Below are 22,905 nucleotides of genomic sequence, written 5' to 3'. Positions count from 1 at the left end.
TTGGGTCAAATTAATTTTATTATGCTTCATGATGAATTGCCACCAGTGCAACATCCTATTCACTGTACATTTCAAAAATTCACATACTAAAAATTTCAGTTTGATAAATGGAAAACTGAATGATTGAGAAGTTCTTACGAATTTCATACGTACAAGTGGCTAGCTGATATTGTCTATGCACATAGAGTGTTGAGATACAAAAGCCTCATGCTAGTTTGTTAATTGCTAAGGCTATCTGGACAGTCAGTTAACCAGAATATATAAGAGGCCTTCATTACAATGTTTAGCAACAATGCACCAGTATCATGAAATGCTGTTTTCTGCTCGGAGCTGAAGTGGCAGAGTGCTGAAGCATGCAGCTATGACTAACTTAACTGCCATCACAGCCTGTATGTCTGGAATTTATCATGAACAAACACTACTTGAAAGTAAATATTAACCCGGACACCACAGGTGTGAGTGTACTTTTTATATGAAGAAATAGAAAATCCAAAAACTCTCTTTGGCCAGTATCTACAAATCAAAATTTTATTCAATATTGCAACTTCAGAGCTCCCAAAAACCAGAACAGTAATTTGATTAATGAACTGTGATGCTTAATTATTAACTATATTACAGAAATTCCAATTCTGGGAACATAACAGCTAAACATATCTAGTAAGTAGCATGTTAGAAAACCTCTAGGCCTCATCTGCTTAATTTTAAAATGCCCTATATGCAATAAAAATAATAAGAGTGCAGTGCCAGAAGTTATATGAAAGCCATACAAATATTCTCCTTATACACAAGCTGCTAACTCCACTGCCATTAGCTACACCAGGCTGCACTTTATCCAAAGCTCAAGCCATTACAGCAGCAAAGCTAGCAGGAAGTGTTTCCAGCAGCAGAGGCCAATGAGAAAGTTACTGCAAGAAAGTGAGACCACTTGGCAATTTTTTTTCTCAAGTTATGTGCTTAAATTACTCTTGGAAGGAAGTTAGCGTCCTCTGAATAATTTAACTACAACCTTACCTCTCCCACTACTTTTCAGCAACTTTCTTTTCTCCTCCTACGACTAAATTCATTTGCTAAAGACTAGGTTATAACTGGGTTAGAAATCCAAGCCGTATCATGCAGGTCCAGCCTGTCAAGATCAGGTCAACACTGGGTTTCAGTCAACACTTTTCCGATAACTTAAATTTCGTTTGATACCCTGACTACAGTCAAAGACCCAGGACACTATGTATTAACAACACTCCAAATGTAACTGACTTTAATAAACATTCTGTGTCCGATAATGTGGTTTTCAAAAAGATTTTCTACCTGAAAATTACAGTAAGTACAGTAATTAATGCTGCAGATATTAAATACCCACTTAGCATAGATTAGTATTTCATAATAGGCAGATGTTCCAATGTTTACTGCACTACAAAGTACAATGTATATAAATGTGCAAGCTGTGAAACGAAAATCCCATTTTCTGTCCACTTATTCAACTACTATTCTTGTGAATCGGGTTCTTGATCTTCATCACAACCCTTGGTCTTAAAGCCAACATATGAAGACAAAATACTGCCATAAAGTTCAGTACTTATCCATATTGTATAATTCTGAGTTAATGACTTTCCAACCTACAGGATGTAGGATTGGTGTTTCAGCATCTGCTGTGTACCATAAAGCAAAGACTGCAAAGTAATACCACTTGTGTTTATTAGTACACCAATGTCCTACAAATTTTAAGAAGTAATTAAATGCTATTGAAGCAAGCCTTAAATGCAGCCCTTCAGCCTAAAAACGACAAAAAATGGATTTTAAAAATAGATCAAGCTGTAGCGATTGCCAGCCTCCAGTACAGCCCCTAGTAATTTAGACATCTTCATTCTGAAAGCAAGAGCAGGGAAGAAAAAAAAAAACCAAAAACAAACCAACCAACCAACAAAACCCAACCCCCCAAAAACCTCCCAGAAACCCTCCCTAAAACCCCAAACCAAAACAAACCAACCACAAGTTGAACTTGTTTGCATCAAAGTTGCATTTACCACTATGACAATACAGAGCCACCCTGTTTAACTTCAGACAGAGGTCCCCCATTGAAGAATTTAATTACTACTGCTGTTCAATAGCAGTCAGTACTATAGTTAGGGCAAGGTGATGTTCACAACTAGCTGTGCATTCCTGCAGTGCTTTTGTGTTATGTAAAGCATACTGCTAAGATTTGAACTGCAATGTTTTGATGTATTTGGAACCATGCAACAGGATAAACCAGCCTCAACATTCATATAGCATTTAATTTGAAATCAAGGGGCTAAATAAACTAAGAGCTGCATCACTTAAAGAACATAGTGCTATACTAGGCTTTAATAAGAAAATTTAGATACAGAAAAAGTAGGGTATGAAAATAGTGTTTTCCTTCTTGCATTATAACTAAATTACATTAAGGTTTTTGTCAGTCTCACATATTACATTTAAACTCCCTTATTGATGGAATGGAAAGTATTCACATGTACATTATCATCCAGGTGTAAACTTGCACACATTAACAGGGAGTAGCTTTGTAGAGGATTATGACAAACCTTTACAGATTAAATGAGGTATTGCACAGATTAATAAAAAAGCAAAAGGCAACAAAAATATACAGCAAATTGGTAGAACATTTACATGATAATTTTACAGAATCCATAGACAGAAAGCAGTGTTTAGTATATCATTCACCTTAAAAAATATATATATAATAATATATGATCAATCATCCCATTCATCATCATCCTCAAAGTCTTCTTCATCGTCTTCATCCTCATCTTCATCTGTAAGATAGGAAAAGCAAGTCACTTGCGTGCACAGATTTAACATGATAAAAGTATTACTGATTTCTATCACAATTTTCTGAAAAGAGAACAATCAGTTCAAGGTCATAATGGCAATACATTTAGTAATATTCTACTTTAAGATTGCTAGACATGACATCCAGTTCAGACAGTTACTAGCTGGAAGTTAAATCTAATTTGTTTCTTTACTCACTCTTTTCTTCACAAAGGAAAAATGTGTTTTGTACTAGAGAAAAAGAATCAGAAGTTCTTGTTTAACAGTTACTATTTATTACTGTTTCTTAAAGAATGTGCAAGTTGCCAGCTTGCTGATGACTGGGTGTTACATTTCAGGAACAGATTAATTTCTGGAATGTAAGAACTGCTTCCCCAGATTTGTTACATAATGGCACTTGTTTACTTTACAAGCAGGTGAAAAAACAGCCCTCCAAAAAAGGTCTGGTGAACTAAAGACCATTGTGGACACTGGAATGTTCAAAGCTGTGTAATGAACATCAACTTCAAAGTCAATACTTGTTGACTTTATTTAGCCTTCCACATTTTTAATACACATCATACTTTAAAAATGTACCCTGATAAAATTAAACTACTTATTTGTTGGACAAGAGCATTTCTTTCCCATAGGAAAAAACTGTAAGGGAGCATTTAGCTCCCTTCAGGTGTTTAATTTATGTTAAGTACCAAAATTGGCAATTACCACATAGGGCAGCATATCAACAAACCATACTGCACTTGGTCAGATGCTCTGCAGACTGCAGGTCCAGTTCTGATATCAAGGCAAGCTTCAGAAATGTAACAAAGTCTAAGCAGAACAGATGTACCCAAACAGCTGCATTGCAGCTACTGAACTACATTTATTACAATGCTGGTATATGAGAAATGCAAATCCTCTTGCAGCCCTAATTTTTCCCAGCACTGAAGCATGGGAAGTTGATTCAGTCCTGGCAGACGCCTGGTCAAGTAACGCCGCTCCTTGTCCAGGAGGTGGCAGCCAAAGCCCACCAGAACTGACAGCACAGGAGCTGAATAATGGCAAGAGATTTAGCATCAACAAACAGAAACATCAAAAACTTTCTCCCAAAATATTCTGACCACTTATTTCATCAAACAGCTAGTAAACAAAAACAAGTCAGTCGCAACAACAACAAAAAAGTTTTTCTAAAGATATTAACCTTGCTTAGTAACTTAGTTGAGGATTACTGAGACTTGCTAGACCCCAGTAATTCAAAGCAGCATGAAGGAACCATTCAGCCCATCACCAGGGCACTGCCAAGAGCAGTCTGCCCTGCACTATTTGCTGGAATCCATGCTTTTCTCCAGCAGCATTTTATGATACATAGAAGTGTTAAGTCTTGAAAACCTGACACTGTGAGGTCAGAAAAATTCTATCAGACGTACCTGAAGAATGAATGGCTTTGCTCCTTTTCTGCATAACTTCCATTAACGCACCCACAATCCCTGAGGTGGGTGCAGGTGTAGGTGGTGCACTCTCCTGACCATCAGATACCTTGGAAAAAGGGTTACAATAGAAAGATGCAATTAGCAAAACAGAACCTCTGTATTTTAAGACAAACTTCCTTGTAAGATGAATGAGTTTATATTCCACCAGAAGAAACTGTAGAACAGCTTGTTCCTTTAGCTCAAACTGCAAAATCTTTAGTAAAAAAAGTCAACTTTTTTACCATATAACAGAACTGTAGTTAGCCCTACCCAAGTTTAAATACTTCAGCTCTGATGAAGTGACCATTCATCTGAAAGAAAGCTTCTTAATATGGTTGTACATGCATGACTTGTGTGGCTGCATAACCATTATTTATTTTATATTTGGAATATACCACAAAATATTTTTTTTTTTGTTTGTAAAAATGAGTCTGCTTTGGGCTGATAATCCTTTCTGAAGTAATTAACTTTGATAATGCCTACCCCTAATGGGAAATAAATATGAACACACCCTTACACTTTTTACAGCAGAAGCCTTGAGTGCAGAGGAGTGGCAAAAAATAAGTATCAATAGGCAAAGTAGTTTTTAAGATATTATTTTTAAGATAATCAGTGGCTACAATAAGAAACAGTAATAGCCTGTTCTGCAGCAGAGACAGCTACAGCATCTCTTATGGGCAGCACTTGTCGAAACACAGGCAGACACCTTTTTACAAGCCTCAATATTTGCAGAACACAGGTCCATTTTAAGATGAAAATAAAAACAAACTAATAAATCTAGTGTTTGCCTTCCACTACCGTTACTCCTAAATTCATCCCCTGCAGTTTAGATTATTGAACTGAATAGTCAAGAAACTAGCAATCTTTCATAATCCTTGCAAAAGTTCTGTACAGACATGATCATTGCAGGATTTACAGATTTTACTCAGAAGAGAGAATTGAGTTTGAAAGGGTAATTTCATGCACCAAAACTCATCGGTAGCAAACGTGTGTTCTCTGCATTTTCTTAGTACTACTGTTTAGTCATCGCTTCAGAAACTTTACTAAAACTTACAATCCAGCCCCCAAAGCAGAGCCACATTTCACTGTTCACACTGCATTTGCAAGTCCCAAGGGGATCAGGATGAGAAACAGCTTTTACTCACAGATTTCAACTGTATACCCTGTCGTATCTGGTCTAGCAGTGCATCTCTTCCTGAGCAGGACACTGGTCGACTGTTCTGTTCTACCTTCTTTAACTGAGCTCCTTCTCTGATTTGATCCAAGAGCGCTGCTTTGTTTCCCACAGGAACTGGAAGCTGGTGATCAACCTCTGAAGGAAGGCCTGGCGGTGGAGGAGGACCGGGAGGGGGTGGAGGAGGTGGAGGGGGCGGAGGAACAGATGACCCACTTGCTGGCGGCGGCGGGGGCGGAGGAGGGCCGGACGGTGCAGATGAGGAATGCACTGGCGGTGGGGGAGGATACATCCGGTTGGGAGGAGGCGGGGGCACTGCTGCACCAGGTCTGGATGGAGGCGGGGGTGGAGGTGCTGCTGTGGGAGCCCTTGAAGGAGGTGGAGGTGGTGCCCCTCGGCCCCTAGCAGGGGGAGGAGGAGGGCCCGAGCTGTGGGGAGGGGGAGGTGGAGGTGGAGGGGGTCCTCCTCTGCACGGTGGTGGCGGAGGTGGAGCTGAAATGAAACAAAACAACTCTGAATTACCTGTTACTCAACACCCCTAAGTCCTTCAGAGACCAGCAGAAAAAGAAGGCTGTGCCTTGCCTTTTGCAAGGATCTCTGTGCCTGTACAAATTTTACCAATTCTAGATTAAAACGGATACAGCTGAATATAAGCTATGCGTATAGGGCAAACCAAGTGAAACAGCCTATGCCAGTTATGTATTTAAAAGAGGTAACCACTGCAGGAAGCAGGTGCAAGACTTAGAATGAGTGATTAAAGTTCAGAAGAATCCTGTAAAAATTTTTTGAGCTAGGACAGAACAAAAGAAAAGAACTTTTCAGGAAATACACTTACAGTGAAATACAGAATTTCCACTTTCTAATCTATCCATTATTTTATTAAGTAATTACAAAATCAAGCATTTTTAAAAGTAGTATCTTCTAGTAACAACTCCTTCCCCCCCACCACTAAAGCATTATAATGCAGCATAAACTGACTCTTAGTCTCTTTTAATGAAAATTACTTCCAACAGTATCTTTATGGCAGGGGCTGTCAAAAGGAAACAACTTTAGGGCTACACACAGGATCATTTATCTGTGAAGTGGCCTTGAAATGTACTTGCTCTGCTAATGGCATTTTAAGTAGTACTGTTTCATTTCCTCTTCCATTAAGCATCTAATGGCTCATGGTACTTTAGGTTGTGTGGTTGCTACACATAACTACTTAATAATCCATGTGCCATCACATAACTAAGAAAACTCATGTTTGATTTCACATGCCTTTATAACAAAAAGGGTATTACACTTAAGAAGATATTTCTTTACCTCTTCTATTATCTCCTTCATGTTACTGGCAAAGAAAGCAGGCTGGCTGCACTGGCATAGACAAGGGAACATCCATAAAAATGGGATTTTGGGGAAGCAGGAGTCACTAGTACCTCAATGCCTCCTTCCCTGCTCATCTTTAGAAAAAGATATGTTCTTAAATTTCACGAGATGCTGGGGTTTTTTCTACCCCTTCACAAGAACAACACAGAGGGAGCTGCCTCTGAAACGCCATGTATTTTCCAGGAGACATACTGCAAACATTCTTGCTTTAACAACTGCCGCGTTCGGCTGATGTGGCTGTAGTTCCGCATATGGCCACGAGAGGGCGGCATTACCAAGCGTGACGGGATTTTGCAATACGGAGATAATCGGTCTGCACTCTCCCTAGATTCCTAACACAAGGCTTAGGTTTTCCTGGGGGAAAATGGTTTATTCGCATTGCAGCTAGAGAGATATGCCACATCCGATCTGTGTGAACAGCATTCTGCCTGTCTGCACTCAGCTGCAGTGAATTGAGGGAGGACCAGCAAGGAGAGAGCACTATTAACTTATCCGCTCTCCCTTCCCCCTCAAACAGATGGTACAAACAAAGCAAGAAAATAATTTTAGTTTTTTTAATAAATGCACACCAATCTGTACACTGGCATTAACAACAGAATTTGTATAATCACCTATAGATGGTACTGTCACCAAAAAAATAATGACCAGTACCAAAACTAGGGAAAGGGCAGGGAAAACAGGAAAATGATTTCCATCTCAGCAGAATGGCTTTTCTGCAACTCTCCAGTCAGCATGCTAGCAGGGTGAATATGTAAGCACAGAAATTCTTGCAATAAACACAGAAATATGTTTTTCAGTTCAGAAAGAACAGTTCAAACAGCAGTCAAGTCCATACACCAAATAACGCAGTTGTGGATAAACCCACTGAAATACTGGAATATTTTATCTACCTCTATCAAAAAGCACAGAGATAGATTATCATCATGCATATTATAGATGAGGCAGTTGTTTTTTTAATTGCATGCATGCAAATGGCCATAATGTGAAGTTAACACATACAAAATAGAAAAATAGGGATTTTAAAAATATTTTAAGCTAGTCATAAGATTCCAAGGCAAGTCTCCTCAATATAGTTTTAAAGTTAGCAATATGGGATCAACAACCTTGTGAACATTTAAACAGAGTTAAGATTCTATAGAGAAGCTGACAGATTTCTTACTGATAAAAAATTCATAATTGGGAGTTTTGTTTGCAATTTAACTAAGAAATTCAAACATAATTTTTAATATTACATTCAAACAGGTGCAGACTAAGGTGTCATCTAGGAAAGAAAACACACAACAGCATGAATACTTTGAAGCATATGCTTAAAATGCCAGCTCAAGTACATACCGCTCCACCGAGGGGGACCTAAGAAACAAATGTAACAAGTCAGTGTACCCTGATTCTGTATCTCTTCAGTCACTGAACAGCTTACTCACTGCTTTCAAACCACTGTAATTTCACTTTAGATAATTTTTCTCTTGAGAAGAGTTCTAAGAAAATTTTTGAAAGTTTGACACTGGCAGTATAATTTTAAACGGACTTGCTATCTTCCACTAGATAACGCATCAGCTGAGGTCACATTTAAAGGTTAGGCAGGCAGCAGTTTATTTGAGAATTTTTTTTTCCAGCAGAAGCATGCTCAAACCTAGAATTTTTTATTTCAAATTAGGAAAAAACCCAACTTTAAAAAATATAAAAATTGCAGGTCTGCAGTTGTTTCAAGGTTCTCTACAGAGTTCTGCCAGGATAAATGGGCAGCATACATACCTGCCAGCCATCTACTACCACTACAGCTGACAACAGCATTATGTCTTCCAACAGTTTCATTTATTTATAAGATTGAGATTATAAATAAATATTTAACGTACATAGTCTGAAACAGCTGTATCAAATATACTGCGTAGATCTGCATTCAGACTAAGTGCTACTGGAAATTACTTAACTGGCATAAATATCCTTATTCCTCAGGGACAAGCACTCTCATGGGTCATGCCTGAACGTTTTCACATAGTGTACAGTGTATGGAAACATGATCCAGTGCAACTGCAGTGACATGAAGCCCAGAGAAGAGAATCAAAAACTGCTCACCATCAACAGTTTCTACCCTAATCCTTAAGGCAAAAAATACCCTGTTAATTTTTACATGGAAGTAAAAGGAATCCCCACCTTGTCTGCGCAGTTCATTTTTAACAGCTTCCACACCTCCTGTTTTTTCGATGAAATCATATATGACCTTTGAAGTTTCTTTGTCTTTTAGTTGAGCCTCTGAAATTCCACACAGATCAAACAGATTTTTCAGTTCTGGGTCTAAGTTGTTCACCTGCAAGTGAGATACATAGTTTTAAGTAGCGTGGAATGTGGACATATTTTTAAAATATCGTTGGTATTAGGGGAAAAAATACCCACAAACCATATAGTTAAAAGGAACAGCAAGGTGATGTACATGTCTCTGAGCTGACTTTTCAAGTCAGAAAGTACTACTCTAGGAGAAGTACCCTGCATGAAAGGTACCCGGCAGGAAGGTTTTGAGTCTTTCCCCCTCACTCAGTCCCCCTTGCCTATTCCCTTCTATTCCAACATCTCTCTGTTTACATCACATCATAAAATCCCAATTTGTAACTATTTAATTTATGGTAACTTGTTCTTTAATGTAAAAAGTATCTAAAGTTTTAATCATTCTCTTCAGCAACTTATTAAATTACTTACATCAAAACCTGTGTTTGGATCCCAACCAACATGTCCAATGTGTCTAAAAAAGCAGAAAAGTCCATTTAATAAGCATAAAAAGGATCTTGTTAACTAAAATAAGAGGACACCAAGATAACCAGAGATACCAGCTTCAAGCAATTCTTATTCCTCAGTGCCCCACTTGAGAATGGAATAGTAAAATGTCTTTATTTTCACTTTTTGTCTCATGTCCACAAGACCAAATGGAGAATTTCTCTCCTTAGGTTACAGTCTGTGGCAAAACATGAAGGCTTCATGCCACCCTGTGGTGCATACAGACAATGATGGAAGGACTGCTCAGAGATCAAGGAGAAGTTTAGCCTTTACATAGCAACTGGACCTTGCGCTATTGCCAAATTTTTCAGTGCCATGCAGCTGGAAAGCCTCATCCTTCCTGTCATCACTGTGTATATCACCCCTCTCCCATTCCCATCTTTCAAAGATAAGTCAGGACTGTTTTCAGCTGCCATCTTCTAAGCTTCTAGCAGTCAGTCATTTCATGTGGCTACTAAAGTATTATTTTACGTGATGCTATGAGCAGTTAGAACACAGATAGGTTTTGTGCCCCTCCAAGCTACTTCACAATACTGCTACTGGATATGGAAAAGAGAACCATAATGTTACCAGGACTCCATGTTTTGTGATTCTTTTCACATATGGTGACTTCTAGAAGGAAGATACAGTTTTCATGAAGTTCAGCTCAGAGATATAAAAATTACCAGGTCAGCTGTTAGTAGCCAATGCAGTCTAGGCTAAACTTGATAAATTACTGAGACTGTTTGGCTGCTGATAAACAGTGCCTTGCACAACAGACCTTGTATTCTTGCTTGGGTCTGTTTTTATCAGCAGCACAAGTTTTCTTCATTAAAATACTGAAGTACAATGATCAGTTTTGGTTTTGGTATAACTACGACTAGTAAACTATTTATTTTAAGAAGCAAGAAAAGTAAAAGGTTTGGTTTGAAGTGAAATTATGCTCTAGAAAAGGAAAAGCTGTTTTGCCTAATTATTTAAATGCCTTTAACTAACTACCAGAATTGTTTACAGAATTCTGAATGCTAAGATACAGCTTGCTTCACATAAATTATACACGCATTTCCTAACAGGTTCTCACAGCTGATCACAACGTATTAACCTGGCCTATGTAAATTTACATTAGTTGACTACAAATATAATCTTACCCACATATTTGTGCACATCTGTGTGACTTGGGATGATCTTTTAAGAGGTGAGCATACAACTCAATTTAGTGCACTCAATTGACTCTGAAGTTTTATATGCCACAGTTTTAGCATTATTTTTTGTTCATTTTTCACCCTTCAAAGTAAGATAAATTACTTGTACACACTTTCTCTAACACACAATTTTCAGATCTTTTCAATGCAAATACACACTTAACAGATAACCCCAAGTCCCCATGCTACTTAGAAGAATGTACACAGTAATAAGTTACATTCGAGTACAGACTGTCTCAAAACACTGAAACTCCATACCTGTCTAACAGAAGACATTCAAAAATTTTATCTACTGATTGCAACTTTGATCTGGCATAAATAGTGACCATGCTGGTCTTCACAAGTATCATAGCACAAGTGATACAAGTTAACCTACTGGCTTATTTGCCTAACAATACCAAATGCCAGTTTCCATATGTTTGTGCAAAATCAGCAGTTAAAGTATCTTACATAATAAGATGACACATAGCAGTTGCACTCTACAGGAAACTTAGACCTCAAGCCAAAAGGACTTTCAACAGACTTCTTTTGTAAAGGTTCACCATTTGCAATTTAATGTTACATTATATGATACTGGAACATATATTTTGTTTGAATGTCATTAAATATTTTATCACCTTACTCTCAACATCTCTAAGTCACAATCCGATATATATCATAAACAAATTCTCAAAGTAATTTTATATCTATGCTACTGCACAACCCCTTCCACAAATTCCTAACAGAGGTCTGAAGGGTAATGCAGATTTTGTCCACATATGCTCAAGTCTGCATCAGTACAGTCACAACAGTGACCAGCTACTAAGCACTCTTCATTTTTGTTTCCCTCCTCCTCCTTTTCTTTTAGTGCCACTTTTATTCAAGTGACACTAACAGATGCAGCACTTCACTGATACTCAGGTCAGTAACAACAAGGCTGACGCCTGAAATTTCTAAGCAGTCTGTTTAGGGAAGTGTTTTAGCCCACCGATACTCAGGTCAGTAACAACAAGGCTGACGCCTGAAATTTCTAAGCAGAGTCTGTTTAGGGAAGCCCACTTCTTTTATGTTCCATCCACTATCCCATTCTACAGAGCACTGTCCCAAAACACTGTGTATTAATGTTACTGTAACTAATAATGCCAACATTACTTTAATGGAATTATATTATATATACATCAGTGTAATGACACAACATACCACTTCAAAAGAATAAGACATTCACTAGGCATGTAAATGTCACACTGATTTTCTCATTCTTCACAGAAACTGATCTCTCCTGTAACTAACTCAAGCTCTAAGTTCCTAAATTGCTTCAGCAAATAAAGTATATTTATTTTAAAAGGCAGACGATTATTACAACAATTAACATTCAGGAAAGCAACAGTTAATTGAGTCAAGTGACCAAAACTAAGTTTCATGAAAGCAAAGCTGAAAGTGGTACATCATAACTACTCCAAAAGATTAAAGATGGGTAAGAAATGACAATAGGAAAAATTTCTGAAGGACGTATGCTGTACTTTCATCACAAGATACACAACATAAAGTTTGTAAACAGAAAGCCAAAGATGAAACCATGGCAAGTAATTTCTGCAGTTATGACAAGTCAGGACCCAAATGTGTATTTCATATGACAAAGCACAGCTAAGTATGTGCAGGTGTAGGAATCAGTGTTAAAGAGTTGACCACTGAGCCTGAATATGAGTCTTCACTGAGCTGACAACTTCAATAAGGCACCTCTATGCAGCTCAAGTCTCTTCTAAGCTGATAGCAAGCTACTTTTTAGTTTACAGCCACAGGAAAATTCTCAACTGTGTACAAGCTAACCTTCTTTTAAACCCCATAGCATTCCAGCTAGCATTCACTTAGTTCAGGTTACACAGGTTCAAGAGCTGGCCATTTTCAAGTGTCCCCACCACCCCAAGCAACAAAACTCCCACCTATCCAAAACCAAACTCAAACTTAAGAACATACTTACTGGAAATTAGATGGAGTTCCAATATCTGCCTTTGTCAATCTTCTCTTTTTAGTTTTTCCTTTCTTCTTTTCTTTGGTATATGAAATATTGTTGACTTGTGGAGTATAAAATCTGTTAGTTGTAATTTCTGGGTTTTTGATATCAACAGTTGCCATTGGTAGATTTGGGCCTGTGAAAGTAAAGTACAGGATTTTTACTACTGTGTTTCACCAATGCCAAGCTCAATCCACAAACTTTGGGAGCTGTTTTTGACCTGCAGAATACCTGTACTCTAGCTGCAGCTCCACATGCCACATGCATCCAGATGGATTCTGGATGTCAATGCATAAACTAAGATATTTGATTTTTAAAAAAATGTTGCTAGAGCAGAGCAACAGGAATATTTTCTGAACTACAGCTTGTTTTCCACAACAGGCACAGAACACATGGAATGATGAGTCACATAAGATACAACATAGCTACAATCCCAGATAAGATCAAAGATGTGACTCTCATAAACAGCTAGACCCAAAGAGCCAGCAGGCCATCACCTGGGCAGCACACTAAACTGATCTTACAGGAGACACAACCTTCCTCTAATAAACCGCAAGTGGGAATGCTTTCTGCCATCACACACACAACCTGAGCATTGCAACAGCTTCAGAAAGCTGCTCTGGACACACTACTGTCTTTCAAATACAGGACCATTATCTGTGGAACTATTCAGGATTTCTTATGTCTTATTCTCTGACAAGTTTTCAAAACAGTGAAGTCCCAGATAAGAAACAGCTTGCAGAAACAGTAAAAAGAGCACTAGAAATACAATTTCTAATTTTTGTGTTTTGTATACTTTCTCAAACTTTGATCTTAATTATAAATAATTCTGAATTATTATTCCAGTTATTTAAGATGCATCTGGATTATACTCCTGCTCATTTAAGCATCTTAATATTGTATTACTTGCGTAATACTAGCAATACTGACATACCTAGCATATGTTCCACTCAGGTTTTTCAGCTTTGACAGAAGATAATTCCTGACATAAGCAAGTCACAGCAGTACTCAAATACTAAGAGGCAATTTATGCATTTATTATATACATATATACATAGGAGTATTTTTAAAGAAAACTACAAAAAGGGTAAGTAATTTCAATTTCCGAAGAATGAGATTAAGTAGTCATTTAAAACCAGTTTGTCAGAAATAGTTTTGAAAACATTCCCTACCTGTGAGTTAGGAGCCAGTAGTTAACAAATGAACTAAAGACACAGTCTTACTGGGCAGATGATAAAAATGTATAATTAGACTTTGATAAATTTGAACCTTGTTTTGACACTATTTTTTCATAACTGCATTCAGAAAGAACCAACGAGCCTTATGTTCACAGTGCAATATAAAAATCAGAAAGGATAAGTAGACAACACAACAGGTAACACAGCTGACACTTGCATTTGAACACCTTAGTGAGAGGCACCTAGTGCTGGCCAGGACAAAAAACAAAAACAGAAACATGACACTGGGCTACACAAAACTAATCTAAAACATATGACAACTCCAACACTTCTGCAGGAGTCTTAAAAGACAAGATTAAAAACTGCATTGAAACTGCATGAAAAAATTCTAAAATGTTTTCTGCTAAGCAGAAATGCTTTACCTAGAAATCTTTTTATCTAGACAACTGTCCTTTGAGAATACCAAAACATAAATTGACCACATAAGATTACACAAAACAATTTGCATTGTTAAGAGTTTCACTTAAAATTAGCACTGAATTCACTAATCATCTAATATTATCGACTCTAAACTTAACAAGAATTCAGTAAAATCTTCAGAATGAATTGAAAATTACAGTCTTAATTTCCTTGGTACAAAACACTGGGAGTTAATCTTCACTTTAATCACCTACTGCATTTTTTATATTCTGCCCATTTTTACCTATTATATTCGTATTTACAGTTTCAATTGCTGTACTGACATTCAAAAAAGCAAAAGGTATCTCTATAATGCTAGTAAGTTGGTGATATTCTTCGCCCAATTTTTAGCAGTCTTTGAAGTGCATCTTTCTGTATATCAAATCCTGAACTAAAACATGGTCAGTTGCCTGTAAAGCAGCAGCAATTTACAAACGGGAAGTTTAATTCAGCTGAGCTAAAAACAAGGACTGATAGCCTGATTCCTTGACAATAATATTCATACAAGAGGTCACAGTTAAATTAAAGATGAAAATTTTTCTTACCATCTGGTTTAGACCTTAGATGTCCACGAGGGATAAAAGAACCTTGGAAAGAATTGTACTCTTCTAGAACTGCCATATTTATATCCAGTAAAATTTTTCCCATCATTACACATGCACCTTCCCCAGCAGGTGTAGACAGCTCAATAAACGAAGATGAAAGAGGCATATAGAGCTCATCATTAGGAAGTACCTGACAGTACAGTGGCCTTAAGCATCCACTGTTATCAAAATCTGTGACATCTTCAGAAGGGGCTCCAGAAAACGTTGTACAGAACATTTTGAAATGTTAATTCCAGTCTGTATTTTATTTAAAGCCTCTCTAGATATCTCTCCCAGACTACAGACAGCTCTACAAGAAATGCAAACTGTTCTAGTTAACAGCTGAAACAAAATTCTGCCACATGGTTCCTCAAGATTCCCTCAAAACCTAATACTCTGACAAATCCTCATTTCATCCAGTACTCCACTACGAGGTCAGTTCAACCACAATAACTCTTCTTTATTTGCATAAAGAGACCTAGCAATTACAAATGAGTAGAACACAAATCCCAGGAAATTACAGACTAATACATTTTACATAACTGTTAATGCCAATTTGAGTTTAATCCTGCAATTCTACAAAAACAAAAAAACCTTAAATCCCTATCATTGAAAACGTCATACAAAAGACCAAGTGCTTTTTCCATGCAGCTTCAATGTATGCAGAAAATCCAGACTAACAAGCCCAGAAAAAAAAATTCCTTATAGTATTTCAACCATGGGTCATGTGAGTACAGAAATGTGACTGTTTTCATTTTTCAGTTTTAGAGCTAATAATGCATTAATACCCAGCACAAAAAAAGCAGGTGTTTCATCCTTCCTTCCCAACAGAATTTCTGAGAAACAACTCCATATAGAGAGCAAAATAAAAAGCAGCTGTTACTACAATAGGTGTGTTTTTTTTGGTCCAGTTACATGCTGATAGTATGTATCTGCACTAGTCTTAATTCAAAATACTGAAATGCGAAGTCTGTGTAGGCTGCAACAACCTGAGGCTATAATCCACGCCCTGACCACATCTTATCTGGGACTGCTGAGGACATGGCCACACAACTTCTCACCAAGAGAGAAGCCAGGCATTACGGAATTTGATAAAATCAGAAAAAGAAAAGGTTTTAATAGGTTTTGAAAGAGTATGTGGATGTCCCAAGGAAACAGTTTATTAAAAAACAGATGCTGAAACCTGTATATAACCTGAAGTGATTATAAATCTGAAACACTGAGCATAAACCCTATGTCTTCTACAGAACACTCAGAATAAATTCAGCACAGGGATAATGACTGCAAGTTTAGCATGGGAGAATTTTTCTCAGAAAAATATTGTTCCCAAGGTCTTATGGCATGAGTTATGGAGAGTATTTTAAGCACAAAAATTTTTGCAGGCTTAGTTTTATTATATCTTGTTATATTAAAGGATAGCAAACTAGACCAATAAATTGTGTTATAACAGAGATAAAGGCTAAATTTTTTTTGTGGGAGGTGTTACTACATGATCACCATTGCTGCTCTAATTCCCATCTGCTCTGCAGACATTGCTATCAGGGATGTACTGTTTAGGTAAGCAGAGCAGTTAAAACCTTTTGAAAGCTCAGAAAAGCTGGCAAGACTATCATGCATGGCACTACTGTGAGTGTTTCAAAACTTAACAGCCCAGGCAAAGTTTTATCTATAGTAAAAATGCCTGACCTAAACTGATGATTGCCTGAATTTCCTCAAAACGTCAAGATTATGAAAAAAGGAAAAGCAATTTTTTGAGAAGTATTCCATATGAGGGAGGTTTTATCTGGGTATATGAAAGGAATCATTAGTTCCCATAATTCAGGCTTAGTTATGAATTACCTGTTTTGGTAACCTACAGAGAAATGCTTGGATGACTTGGTCAGAACAAATTTTAAGACTATCACCTCAAACCATAAGCAGATTTCTGAAGAGCAGTTAACTCTACCACTGCTCAAACAGCAAACTCAGATACATGCTGTGACCGACATGATCTGGATCACTGACAAATACAACAGAAGAAATCCCTTTTTAACTTCAGTGTGAATTCAGAAATCAAAAGTACCAAACTTGATATTCATTGATGTGCCTTTTTCATGATTTCAGAATGGATAGCAAAAAAGTTCTGTACCAAATCAATACACAGTTTGATTCCCTCCATCAATTTAATACAAGGATCTCCTAAGGGACCAGTATCTTCATGCTAGTGAGACACACTCCTGAGAGGCAAGGAGATTCAAATAATTCTTCATTCAAAAGGAGTTTAATACTGATGAACATATGACATAAACCCGCAAGACTATGTTACATGGTTAGCCAGATATACTGAAATTAAAATATTATATGCTATTAAATCCATCATTATTATACCTGACATTAAGACAAATGGACTAACTTTGTACTGTGATCCTACACATGCATATTCTGAAGATCAAGCAGCAAGTACATGCCACAAAGTTTTCTCAGTTTAAGCTAAAGGGCCCCCTCTCCTACTTGCAACAAAACATGCTTCTCCAGAAACATTCTTTACAAATGCCAGCTAAGCCATAATGTTTCTTAAGCCACAACAAATTCTGAAGAACAGAAACAAAAAGAATACTATAACCTCCAGTTTTACTGCTTTTGTCACTACATGACTATCCTGAACAAATCTGAAACAAAGCTATACATAAACAGTAAATGACAGCAGAAGGAAAAAATAAAATGCAGTGATTCATGCAAAAAGCTTACCATTTGGTGGGTCTCGTCTTTTTTCTGTTGAAAAAGAAAAAAGAGCCATTTAATCATAGGTATCATAGGAAAAATTAATCTAAAGTTTAGTGTCTAGTGAAGCTTTCAATGACCTTCACCTCAAACTTAGGAATCTATTAAAATCCTTAAAGTCTACTTGTGCAGTTGAAAAAAAGTATTACAGAACAAAAAAACCCCAATCTTAGTTAACAAGCACTGATTTGAAGTGTACAAACTGAGCAGGAGCATATAAGGCAATGGCTATGGACTTGGTTTCAGGCATTTCAACTGTGAAGTAGAGTGAAATATTCAAAAATAATCTGTTTTAAATACAACCTGTCAAAGTAAGATTTTTGAAGCATTATGCTTTCTGATGCCCACTGAATGAAACTGTTCTTTCATTTTTATCTGAAATGTAATTAGCACTTTTATAGAGTATTGTTCCCTCACAGAATCTAAAATTTAAGTCAATTTTGCTTTATGCCTAAAAAATAGGACACACAGGGGTAAGACACTTCACCTATGTTATCCAACAGATAACATAGGCAATAACAGATAACTATATGGAAAGAACTAGAATCTCCTTGATATTAGTATGATATTCTGTTCACAGCACCACAGTGTTTCACAGACTATGAAGAATCTGGCTTGATGATTTAAAATGTAACATTTTTACACCTCAATATTCTCAGCCTATAATAATAAGTTCCCCTTTAAAGGAGATTCCCCTCACTTACTATTAATTCCTCTACACCCCCAGTACATATTTATACACAGTACATCTATAGACACACTCTTAAGAAATTTGGATTTAGCAGCACCCATAAAGGCAAGCAGTTTATCATCTCACTATAGCAAAAGCCACAGCTCTCTAAGGATTTGGAGTATCTGTAGTCTAACAGGGGCTCCCAAGAGTTGTATAAGAAGAATTTGTACACTTCACTTTCCAGCAAGGCCCAGAAAAATCTGTTAACTTGTTATATTTTTCCAGACTCACAAACATAAGAAGGGACAGAGTGTCTCCACAGATGGTGCTGACCTTGTCCTAGAAATACTTAAAACCCCAAAAATATACAATCATAAGTATGCAAGACAAATCAGCCTCATGTCAGTCTGCTGATCTTCAGGTAAGAATAAAGGAATCTGTCAAGATCAAACCTTCATGGGAAGGTGACCAAAACCCATTGAGAGTCAACTTTTGATGAACAAGCCTTCCAAAGACAGTTGATTGTTAGGTCACAGCAGGTGAGTTTCAGGCACAGAGGTGGAGAACCTCTGCAAGGGTGCCTCAGCATCAGGTCTGAGGTGAGAAAAAGAAAAAAGGCTCTTTGACTAAGTACCGTGCTCTCTCCTCCTACAAGATTCGGTTTAAAAAACCACACCTTCTACTGTCCCCTAGAAAGAAATTAAAAAAAAAAAAAAAAAAATCAACCTCCAACTCAACCTTTGGACCATAAGCAGAGTTCTAGTCAGCAACTCAGAGACAGCAAAGGAGAGTGCAGGACCAGTTGCAAATCACCTGTCAGAGGATGGGAAGATGGCAAAAGCAGGAAGCATTCATAGAAGTGTTAGGTGGCCTTGAGTCACATCATGGTAATCCTTTACAGTTTTCATTATAATAAATAGTTCAAGAGAAAAAGTAGTGGGAAACAACCCAAACATTATATATACTTCCTGTAACTTTTACTGGTTAGATTAATTTGTGGCCCAAAGAGACTAGCTCTGTTTTTCTGTGGTTACCGCTGCTGACAAGAAAGTATGAACTTTTGTCCCTGAAGCGCAGATGACCTGACGAGAGTGGCAGATTTTCCAGTTTTTGAAGATGAACATGCCTACTGATCTAAAACAGATGAATATCAGCAGCTGCCTATGTACAAAAAACACAGCTCCCTTCAATAAGCATTCCTGGAAATGAGAATAATCTCTGCCAAGACTTGAATCCAATGCAAGCTGAGCAGGTTAGAGATGCCCTTGTTGTCCAGGCAGCAAAAACAAAATCTATGACCAAAGATGAAAAAAAACCCCAAAGCAAATAAAAAAAATCCCTCTCCATATGAAAATATCTACCTTGAAACTTATGAAGTCCATTAGGAAGGTACTCAGGAGCCAAAAGCTTGTGAAGGAAAAAAGCACTTTCATGGAAGGTCAACAGAGCTCCCACCCATGAGCTACAAGCAGTACATAAAAATTAGACAAGTCTCCTATTTCAGAAAGAACTACTTGCAGTTAAGAACAAGTGTCTGTTTCCCTTTTAGGGATGAGTGCTCAGCATGTGGAGAAGGCACTTGTGTGTGTACACACATTACCATTTCTGAGGCGAGATAATAAAAATAAAAAGTAATGGTACCTATGTGCAATACCCGAAGTGAGAGTGCAATACAGCGACAAGCACTGAGGAGAGACACGCTGTGTTCATCCTGTTTACTGGGGGAACTATTTGGGGTTGGTTTAATAAGTAAATGGAGAGATTATTTAAGTAAATCTACAGACAAATTAATGAATTATAGCAATTTTTTTCTAATATAAGGTTAAGAATTTAATTGGCTTAAAAAAAAAAACAACAAAACCAAAAACCCAAAACTCCCAAAATGAAAAGGCCAACCCAAACCAGAGTTTAGTTAGATGAAACCCCGCACTATTATAAAGATTTAGACAACAGATCAAGAATTCTTTCTCTACCTTTGTCCCTCATTCCTGATATTCTTTGTCCCTCTCTCCACTTGATATTTTGTACATTTGCAAGCTTTTGTACATTCTCTGTTTGGAGCCAAACTTTCACCTCTCTGGAACTCCAGATGCACTTACTCAGTAGTTGTCTGTATACTGGAGCGCATTTCATGCTGAGTGAGGAAGAGCAGAACCCTGTTGTGTCTTCTCTTAGCTGTCAGACAGTGTTTTGTGTCCTAACCTCAGCACCAAGCCATAGCACTGTGAGCCAGAACTGCTGTTACTGCTACCTTTCAACAATGTAAGTTTTCCATAAGATTCCTGGAGAAGTCTGACAAGCCCTGAATGGCATAACAGGCAGCTACATGATCACATGGAGTACTTAGTTGAGTTTAAAGCATCTCAAGTGGCACTGCTATGAAATGAAACATAGTTTGGAAGGTATGAAAGTAAAAATCCCGTTAAAACAGAAAAGCATCAAATTTATCAGACTATTATCTCTGTGATTAAGAAATTAAAATGTATTAATATGATAGATGATATACAACTCTGGTATCATTTGTATATAAATATATAAATGTTTACGTAAATTATTATATGTTTCATATAAACATTTATAAATAAATAAAAACATAAACACCAACAGAAAATCAGCTTTGATTTGAACAGTGCAAAGCCTGTTATTTTAGAAGCACAAATAAACAGTCACAAGGACAAATACAGAACTCCATCTGGTGGCTTGACTAAGGAATCTCGTAACTGTTTTAAATTCTTGGTTTCCAGCTCTTAGGAAGGAAAAACCTGAAGTGTTTTGTTTTGAAGGTTATTGTTTTGTTTTCATTTCATTTTCTTTTTTAAATAAAAGCTGTCTTGAAGTTGCAGGTGTTTGGGAGGTGGAGTTGTTTGTTAAAACAATATCCAAAGTAACAGGAGCTTTAGCATACAAACAAAGGTATTAGTTCAGAGAGTAAACAAGGAAAACTTAATCTGGTTCTGCAGAAAAAAAACACTACAGGAAGAAAACTGAACAGAAATTTTGACTGAACCACTACTTTCAAAAAAGGTTTGCTACGGCCAATAATGCAAATATACTTCTTCGCACATCACCTCTGTGCATTGTAGCATTGCGTTTCAAATGTAGTAGAATAAAACCTCAGCAACAGTATATGCGAAATTACTTTTGCAATGTGAGTATGAGAAACTTTGTAACTGCCACTTCTTAATGATGCCCCTTCTTCTCATGAAACCGTACGAACTTCTTCTGAGCTGAGGGAATCTTAAGAAGTCTTAAGCTCCCAGAACAAGTGCTCTGCTGCTGAGTCACCATGCCTTGGTGAAATTCAAGTGAATACATACAGATAATGCACATTTGCTGCAAGGGCAGCTCTCCAGGATGAAGGCTTCCTCCTTCTACAGAAGCCTACACTGCATTGCTAGTGCGATTCCAGAATGGATTACAAAAATGCATCCTGTAGCTCCTGTATTTTGTATCGCTTTATCCTTCACGGACATATGGCTGTCAAGACAGGAAAGTTGTTTATGGGCTCCCTGGAAAATGACCAAGACAAGATCTGTAGGAAGCCTGAGCTGCCTTTAAAGCACTAACCACATTCCCAAGGCAATCTTGCAGCTGGCAAGAAGCATGCTGTGCTTCACTGGCTGTCCTGTGCTCCTAAGGATAGTATAGGCACATTATGTCTTCTGTTCTTGGCCTGAGCCAAGATCACTAGTTCTGAATAAAAGATATTTCTCTATTAACTGCTGGATCAATGCCAAAAATTCATGAACTACTGAACATACCAGATGGCAACATTTTTGTAACAATCCACTTGGGCAGAATTTAACAAATCAGTTATAAACAGCCCAGGGCTAAAAGAGGGTTTATTCAAATATGAAAACAACTTAAGAGAAAGATTTCTAGTTTTCCCAATGTCAGCTTACAATTTTTCTTTCCCCCAATCTGTATTTTCAAATCACAACCTTGGGGTCTCAGCTTACACTTACAGAACAGAACACCAAGGTGAGTTGTTTCAGCAAAGTACTAGCTTTTGCACACTAGAGAAAGAAGCACGGTTTAATAGCATAATTACTTCACAATATAAATATGGCAGTAGTGCCTCCAGTGGCTTTCACACATAGCAGTAGCTTCCTGCCTCTCCCCAAAAATAACATAAACAAGCCTGAATTTAAGATTAATTTGAATATTTACCAGATTTTCTCTGCCGTCGTCCAAGTAAATCTGTTACTGTTTTGCGGAATAGTTTAGCTTCTTCTTCATTAGCAAAATTAAGACCAACTTGACATGTCTGAAAAACATTAATATTTCCCCACCCATGACTAAGAAAATATTTTAAAGGCTTTCTTAAATATTATCTTACACCTTTCTAAAGGTATAACTAAAGAAAATCACTGCTAATTAGGAACCAAGTCTTAGTGAAACGTTTTATCTTAAGGAACATCTGTCTACTAATCACGTTTCTAAAGATCATGGCTAAGAGACATGAGCAAAATATTGCAGCTTCAAATCAAAGAGGGGAGGGGAAAGGAAAATTTGTGCTTTAAGAATA

General features: G+C 37.3%; 1 protein-coding gene across 2 annotated transcripts in view; it reads right to left on the bottom strand.

The window, feature by feature from the left end:
- WASL (WASP like actin nucleation promoting factor) overlaps positions 1–22,905 on the bottom strand; it is a 48,239-nt gene continuing 25,334 nt past the window's right edge. The window contains exons 4-12 of one of the 2 annotated variants that reach the window (XM_041405376.1): positions 22,548–22,644; positions 17,672–17,695; positions 12,691–12,859; positions 9,478–9,520; positions 8,938–9,091; positions 8,119–8,136; positions 5,390–5,910; positions 4,203–4,311; positions 1–2,783 (exon numbers count right to left, since the gene is read on the bottom strand). In XM_041405376.1, the coding sequence (XP_041261310.1) occupies positions 2,722–2,783; positions 4,203–4,311; positions 5,390–5,910; positions 8,119–8,136; positions 8,938–9,091; positions 9,478–9,520; positions 12,691–12,859; positions 17,672–17,695; positions 22,548–22,644 (1,197 nt within the window). In that variant the 3' untranslated portion in view covers positions 1–2,721. The remainder of the gene's footprint in view (positions 2,784–4,202; positions 4,312–5,389; positions 5,911–8,118; positions 8,137–8,937; positions 9,092–9,477; positions 9,521–12,690; positions 12,860–17,671; positions 17,696–22,547; positions 22,645–22,905) is intronic. The other variant, XM_041405377.1, reaches the window with a different exon arrangement.

The sequence above is a fragment of the Onychostruthus taczanowskii genome, unplaced genomic scaffold, assembly GCF_017590055.1.
Source record: "Onychostruthus taczanowskii isolate IOZ18803 unplaced genomic scaffold, ASM1759005v1 scaffold23, whole genome shotgun sequence".
Lineage (NCBI taxonomy): Eukaryota > Metazoa > Chordata > Aves > Passeriformes > Passeridae > Onychostruthus > Onychostruthus taczanowskii.
The sequence above is the reverse complement of the archived record's forward strand: the minus strand, read 5'-3'. Positions and strand labels throughout refer to the sequence as shown.